Source organism: Sinocyclocheilus anshuiensis, unplaced genomic scaffold, assembly GCF_001515605.1.
Source record: "Sinocyclocheilus anshuiensis isolate Anshui unplaced genomic scaffold, SAMN03320099.WGS_v1.1 scaffold217, whole genome shotgun sequence".
Lineage (NCBI taxonomy): Eukaryota > Metazoa > Chordata > Actinopteri > Cypriniformes > Cyprinidae > Sinocyclocheilus > Sinocyclocheilus anshuiensis.
This window is the reverse complement of record NW_015536538.1, coordinates 1,681,548-1,689,201: the sequence shown is the minus strand read 5'-3', so window position 1 is coordinate 1,689,201 and position 7,654 is coordinate 1,681,548. Positions and strand designations below refer to the sequence as shown.

Sequence of the window (7,654 nt, the reverse complement as noted above, 5' to 3'; positions counted from 1 at the left end):
TGAATTTATATTTATTTACAGAGGTATATTATGTCACACTTCACACTTCTCTAGTAAGTTCCGTCTGTGTGTGAAGACAGAGGAAAGTGTCCAAACTTTTGACTGGTACTGTACTATAATATATACAAAGAATATCGGCCGATATATCTATATCTTTTTTTACGCCCAATATCGGTATCGGCCCCAAAAAACCCATATCGGTCGGGCTCTAGTTCACATTATTTGTCCAAATCCTGAATATTATTATGAATAATGCTATATTATGCTGGTTTAATGACCACACTGACCAGTGAGAAAATATTTGTGATTTGTAAACTTTCTTAATTCAGTTATGATTGACAGGTGTAACCAAAAGTCATCCTGCAGTTCTCTTTCTCACTTTCTTGCTTTTTTTTTTTTTTTTGAAGGCCCATTACTCGAGATCTAGTGGCCATATAAGATCTGGAATATAATACATCTGATTTGAGATGCATATAGTCTACCCCAGGATCCCTTTCACTTTTATTATGGCTCAGACAGTCTACAAAATTCTCATATCTCATACTGTGTTTCATATAAAAAAGAAGGTCAGTAAAGGATGGCATGGTTTTCATTTACAGGTGAGCTGTTCCTTTAAAGCTGTGTACGTGTTTGCATTGATTTCCTTCAGCTCAGGCTGAGGAAGGCTGTCTGATATCCTCATGTCGTCTTTACTAGGAAGTCAAGTTGAACTTTGATCCTCACACTATGCTGATTTGGTGAAAATGGAATGTAACAGATTTGCCGCGTCAGACTTTGATCAGGTGACGTGATACAATCAGAGTCACCGACAGTTACAATGTAACCAATCAGCATGTGGCCTAATTATCATCATGCATGTTACTTCTAAATGTGCTTTCTTCAAAAGTATACGCAATCCTACCCAGCTAACAAAAAATGTTCTACTCATGTTTTGCTAACATTCCCATTAAGTTATGAAAACGGATTTTTTTTTTCTGTTTTTCCAGCTTCTTACTGTATTTAGAACGTTTCTTCTTGGTTATGTTAGAAAAATTATTAGAATGTTACACCCATGTTTCATATTTAAATAATTTTTTTCAGTTATGTGAACGTTAGAGAAACATTCCATTCTATAATTTTGAAACCATCATGATATAATGTTAATTCTGGATGTTTTTTAAACGTTCAGAATGTCCAGCTTTTTTAAATGTATTAAGAATATTTCTTCTTGGTTATGCGATTGTTGAGAATGTTACATTTGAATGCTCTCTCAATATTTAAAACACCCATTTTTTATATTTAAAGAATGGTTTTTTTTCAATTATGTGAACGTTAGAGGAACATTCCTTTCCATCATTTTAAACGCATTACGATAATGTTACATTCTAATGCTCTCTAAACGTTTAAAAACCCGCTTTTATATTTAAAGACCCATTTTTACGTTAGAGGAACATTCCATTCTATCGTTTTGAAACCATCATGATATAATGTTATTTCTGAATGTTTTTAAACGTTCAAAACTCCCAATTTTTAATGTTCTTCTTGGTTAGAGAAACATTTCATTATATAATTAAAAAAATGTTATGAGAACGTTCTATTCTTCTTATTACTGAAAAACGTCTCTGAACATAGTTCTGAACAAGTCCTGTTCAGATGTTCTTAGAACGTTTCCTCTCAACATTACGAGAACGTATATATCCCATATTAACCTAATGCTATAAGAACGTTCCATAAACATTATTTTAAGAATATTTGCTCTAACGTTTAGTGAAAGTTATGGGAGCGTTCTCTGTTAGCTGGTTCTAATCATCAGTCTCACTGGAAAAGCATTAGATCGCAGTGCCGTTTTTAGTCTTAAATCGCCTCTAAACATGAGCTCAATGTAGGGCTACAGCTCATTTGGCATATATTTAATAATGCATGTTCAATTCCCATCATCTAGGCCCTGGGATCCCGTGTGAAAGCATCCAGACCATCGCAAACAGATGTTTTACTGATCGATGCCTCTGCGGGCGTTTCTATCTCAAAGCCTGTTATTTATGCCATGATTTCAGACGGGTGCCACCGCAAAAGACGTTTCCTGATACAACAGCCTGTCAGATCTGGAGGTCAGGAACAATGGATGGATTATGAATGATTACTCTGTATAAGGGAATGCAGAATTTACCTTTGAACAAGAAATCGTATTCATCATCTCTGTTGGCCATTTTTTAGGAAGCCCGATCCGTCCTGCAGTCCGTCCAGAGGGAGGGAAACCAGATCAGGTTGTATTAATAACTCAACGTGAGAGGGAAAAAATCAAATGGATATTAAAGACATACAATGCGCCAGTGCTGCTGCTGCTGCTGTCACACACACCGGAGGAAGAGCGATCTGCTCGGTCTGCATTAGGGGAGGAGTCCCGCAGCTCAGGAGCGCCGCGGCCGCCAGAGGGCGCTAGAAACACCGCTGCCGTATTCCTGCAGCTCCGGGCCTCAAAGAGCTGCTGGGTGTGTTTACATGCTTTTCATCACAAGATATCGACTGTTTCTTCAACTACAGGCACATACTGATTTTCATTCAAAACTAACTGATTTAAACTCGTTTCTTCGGAACACAGATTAAAGGGATAGTTCACCCAAAAATTAAAATTTGATGTTTATCTGCTTACCCCCAGGGCATCCAAGATGTAGGTGACTTTGTTTCTTCAGTAGAACACATATGATGATTTTTAACTTTAACCGTTGCAGTCTATCAGTCGTATAATGCATAGCAATGGTAACAAAATCTATGAGAGTAAAAAAAACATGCACAGACAAATCCAAATTAAACCCTGCGGCTCGTGACGACACATTGATGTCCTAAGACACGAAACGATCGGTTTGTGCCAGAAACCGAACAGTATTTATATCATTTTTTACGTCTAATACACCACTATGTCCAACTGCTTTGGGCGCGCGCACAGTAAGCAGATAAACATCACATTTTCATTTTTGGGTGAACTATCCCTTTAAGATATTTTTGATGGAATCCGCGAGCTCTCTGACCCTCCCATAGACAGCAAAGCAACTGAAATGTTCCCAGGTCCAGAAACTTGGTAAGGACATTGGTAAAATAGTCCATGTGACATCAGAGGTTTAACAATAATATTACGAAGCTACGAGAATACTTTTTGTGCGCAAAGAAAACAAAATTACGATGCGTGATTATGCATGTTTACGTGAAGCGGATGCAAGCGCGTTCATGAACTATCCCTTTAATGTTGTCTGAATGTTCTAAAACTTTTTTTGTTATATGAACGTTAATGTAACATTTCAAATTATAATTTTACAAACATTATTGGAACATTACGTTTGAATGTTCTCTGAACGTTCTGAAACAAGTAGTAACATTTAAAAACATTAGACAAACGTCCAACTAAAGTGTTTCAGAAATAACAGGTTCCACAGTTTCTGTATGAATAATGTTTTTGTGCATTTTGAGAACATTGTTAAAGAGCAGATAACTTTGAACAAACATGTTATTAATGTTACTGGAAGAACGTTTGTTCATAACTTTGAGAGAACCTTGTCAGAACGTTCCCTGTTAGCTGGGATGTTTGTGCTTTCACTGTTTATTTTTGCTATGCTTTTATATATATTTTTATTATTTTACCCTTATTTCCCCTTATTTTTAGTCTTCAAATGAGAAAATGCATTATGAAAATATAATTGCATGTTTTAAAACTACAATAACTGAAATGAAGTGTGAAATAAACGAGTTAAATAAACAAATAAGCAGTTTTATTCAGTTTTTACACAGATTACAAATGTATACACCAACCATTTAATTGGTTTTTAGACAACTGTATAATTAATTTGTTTTTGTTTTTTTACTTATTTTTTAAGTAATTTTTGATTAAATTATTTTTATTTTTAAGTCAATGCATGTATTTATTCATGTATTTTTTCTGTTTATATTTTTATTTTTTACTTGTTTTTGTATTTGTTGTTTATTTTATTTTTTTATTTATTTTTGTGCATGCAACAGAAAGGCACTTTTGTCTATGGTCATGAAACTCTCTTCCTCTCTGTTTAGTGCTGCTGTTTGCAAATGAAGAGTTTTTGAAAGGCTTCCTGGGAGAATCTATGGACTCACATGAGCAAACTAAAAGATAATAGGGAACATCAGGAAGCTCAGAGAGGAAGCCAAGCATTGGAGGAATCAGAGGCCTGGAGGAAATATGTGAGCTGACCTTCCATGACCCCACTGTTTCCTGTACAGACAGGAAGTGAGGTGTAACTGCTGAATAAGCTTCCCACCAGTGTGAATAGGGCAAATATATCACATACTAATATGGTTAGTGATTCGGGTTTTTGGAATTTGGTTTTCAACATTTTCCTAGAGCTAGAAAGCTTCAATGCACGAACTAGTGTTCTAGTTTGAGTTTTAGCTGGAAACATTCATATTTTTTTAAGCAGCTGAGCAAAATGCTTACATTTACTGTATGTGTTTGGCAGATGCTTTTATCTAAAGTGATGCATTTTGTCTTTTCCCTTAGAATCAAACTCATGATTTTGCAAGCATGCATGATCATGAGCCACAGGAGCTTGATAAATATTAATTTAATAACCAAAGTATCTTAGAATTACCCATCAGAATGTGCTGCTGTATTGCTTTGCTTTGTCCTTGATTTTAACGTTTATTTCTGTCTTTAGAAGAGCGAGGAGTGTGAAGACATCTGAGGTTTAGCAGAGGATTCTGGGATGATTGTGAGAGGCTGAGATCATCACTTCCCATGGTAACATGCAAATCAAGGCTGGATTTAGATCCCGTCACATGTCTCTATGCAAAACAACGACAAAAGAGTTCCTCTCTTAGCAAACAAAAGAGAAAAATAATTGAAATTAGTCTTTTACAAAAAAAACTGCAAGAAAAATCACAAATGAGATTGTTTCTCCTTGACAGCAATAAGATTAACCCTAAAATCCTACTGTATCATACTTGATACAAGCCCTCTAAATGATCAACATGATCAAACTTTGCTGTTATACCTGTTTCACACACAATCTCCTCCATGTCTTCTGATTGATAGTTTCGAGTTTTTCAGTGAGTAAAAGATCCTTCAGTATAATTGCACAAACGCCCACCTTCAGCTGGTGCTTCACGTGTCTGTCTGCTGTCAAATATTTACTGTAAACATAAGAATAAATTTGATATGCTAGTAATATTTCCAGGTGAACACTTACTGGACTGAAGCAGGTTTGCTTTACTTGATTCTCCATAAAATCTTGTTTAAATGTGAGTCTCAAATCTGATCATCAGGCTTTTGAGGAACGTTTATTTCTTCATCTCTCAATCAACATTGGATTGCATTGCATTATATGATTTGATCATCAAACTAAGCATCTAAATATCGTCTTACTAAGAAATACTATTGTAAATATAGAATGAGAGCTGATATTTATGTTATATAAGTATATGCTATAGTGTTATAAAGATCTCATTGATTTACATTACAAGCATCAGGATTTCATCACTTTTTGATCATATAAATATCAGCATCTGCACCAAATTTTATTTTTGCTCAGTTTGAGTCTCTGAGTAAAATTGAACTGTTTTTCCTTCATATTCTCACTATATCAGACTATATGAGCCATAAAAGCCTGATGGATCAAATATATTACAAACATGAAACACATATGCAGACTTTTTTTTGGTTTAGATTTTGTCTGAAGGTTAAATAAACTTTTCCATTTTAAAAATGAGACTTATTTCATATGTCAGGCTTTACAGGGTTAAACTGATGGCAAATTCAGACTTTTTTGTGCCTTGTTATGCTTCTCATAAAAAGACTCCAGCTGTTTCCTACCGTTTTGATGCACATTACACCCGTGTGTTTCTCCTGACAGACACTAGAGGGTGTAGTGTGCATGTCATGTACTCAAGTGTGCTGAGAAAGTGTTGGAAAAGGCTTTTTTTCACAATTATGTGGCGGTTACTTTTCTCTTTAGCGTCACAATCATGACGATTTCTGAATTATTTTTTTTTTTTGCCGTTTAATTTAATTAGAATGGTCTGTATGGACGTTTTGCTAACCTTCTCATTCAGTTATAAAAACGTTCATTCTGAATGTTCTGTGAACGTTTAAAATGTCCAGTTTTTTAAATGTGTTAAAAGCATAACAGGAATGTTAAGGAAACATTCCATTTAATGTTTTTGCAGACATAATGGGAATGTTACTTTTAAATGTTCTCTGAACATTCTAAAACAAACAGTAACATTTAAAAAAAAAAAAAAAAACAGTAACATTTGTGACCCTGGACCACAAAACCAGTCACAAGTGTCAATTTTTTGAAATTGAGATTTATAAATCTTCTGAAAGTTGAATAAATAATCGTTCCATTTATTTGGTCGAGATACAACTATTTGAAAATCTGGAATCTGAGGGTGCAAAAAAAAAATCAAAATATTGAGAAAATCGCCTTTAAAGTTGTCCAAATGAAGTTCTTAGCAAGCTTTGATATATTTACGGTCGGAAATTTACAAAATATCTTCATGGAACATCATCTTTACTTAAAATCCTAATGATTTTTGGCATAAAAGAAAAATCTATAATTTTGACCCATACAATGTATTTTTGGCTATTGCTACAAATATACCCCAGCGACTTAACACTGCTTTTGTGCTCCAGGGTCACATTTAAGAAAAAAAAAAAAGTTCTATGAACAATCTATAAGTGTATGTTGTGCTAGCGCATTGTTAAAGCCCAGATAACTTTGAACGAACATTCTATTAATGTTCCTGAAGAACGTTTGTTTGTTCTTAACTTTGAGAGAACCTTTCCAGAACATTCTGATAACGTTCCCTGTAAGCTGGAAGCATCATATTTTCAGAGTATTTTAATGTTAAGATTTGCTTCTAATTTAATTTTTCATGTAAGGAATGATTTCTTTAAGAGGGTTTATTAAGACACATATGATGGACATGATTCGAGATGCTCAGAGCAGAATGAATCCTGCGGCAATGTGAATATGACATTACTCCAGATATACTAGAGATAAGAGGTTTCATATCCCTCGTGCATTAGCTCAAATGAATCTAGAACATGTAGTGATTTTGACATCTTTTTTCGGTGTAAAATAGGGCAGAGCTGTCATTTTAATTACCCACATAATGGACTTATTAAGGGCTTGTATCAAAGAGATGTGCTGTTACCTGCTCTCAGAGATCTGTGTCTCTCGGCTGATTGTCAGGAGACTGACGTCCTCAGAGACGCTTTATGAAGCTGTGAGTGTCTGTCATCTGATGTTCTCTCATTCATTTGCACCTGCAGCTTTCTTTCAGTACAGCTGGTGAGGACACCTGAACAACAGACCATCAGAACCCGACCAATGAATACAGTGCAGAAACATTAGTGGTGCTATTACATACGCAAACTGTAGTTTAACCTAAACCCTACCTCAAGTTTTATTTTATTTTAATTAATTTTTTAAAGACAATTTATTTATGAAATTTGATTTCCTTTTTATTAGTGAAATATAAAATTAATGGAAAGTGGATCATGAAATTGAACTGTAAAATTGACCTAAAAATTTTTTTATTTATTTTATTTAAATTTATTTTTAAAATTTTTATTCTATTTAAAGAAATCTTAAGAAATGTTCTTTTCTTTTTATTAGTTAAATATGAAATTAATGGAAAGTGGATCATGAAA

General features: G+C 34.4%; 2 protein-coding genes across 2 annotated transcripts in view; one reads left to right on the top strand and one right to left on the bottom strand.

Moving 5' to 3' along the window:
- LOC107696318 (ras-related protein Rab-11B-like) overlaps positions 1–2,378 on the bottom strand; it is an 8,761-nt gene extending 6,383 nt beyond the window's left edge. The window contains exon 1 of the mRNA XM_016496605.1: positions 2,147–2,378. Coding sequence (XP_016352091.1) covers positions 2,147–2,186 — 40 coding nt within the window. The 5' untranslated portion in view covers positions 2,187–2,378. The remainder of the gene's footprint in view (positions 1–2,146) is intronic.
- A 1,844-nt stretch (positions 2,379–4,222) lies between these two features.
- Positions 4,223–7,654, top strand: part of LOC107696328 (cortexin-2-like) — a 17,360-nt gene continuing 13,928 nt past the window's right edge. The window contains exons 1-2 of the mRNA XM_016496615.1: positions 4,223–4,296; positions 4,659–4,738. The gene's annotated coding sequence lies outside the window, so the exon portion shown is untranslated. The remainder of the gene's footprint in view (positions 4,297–4,658; positions 4,739–7,654) is intronic.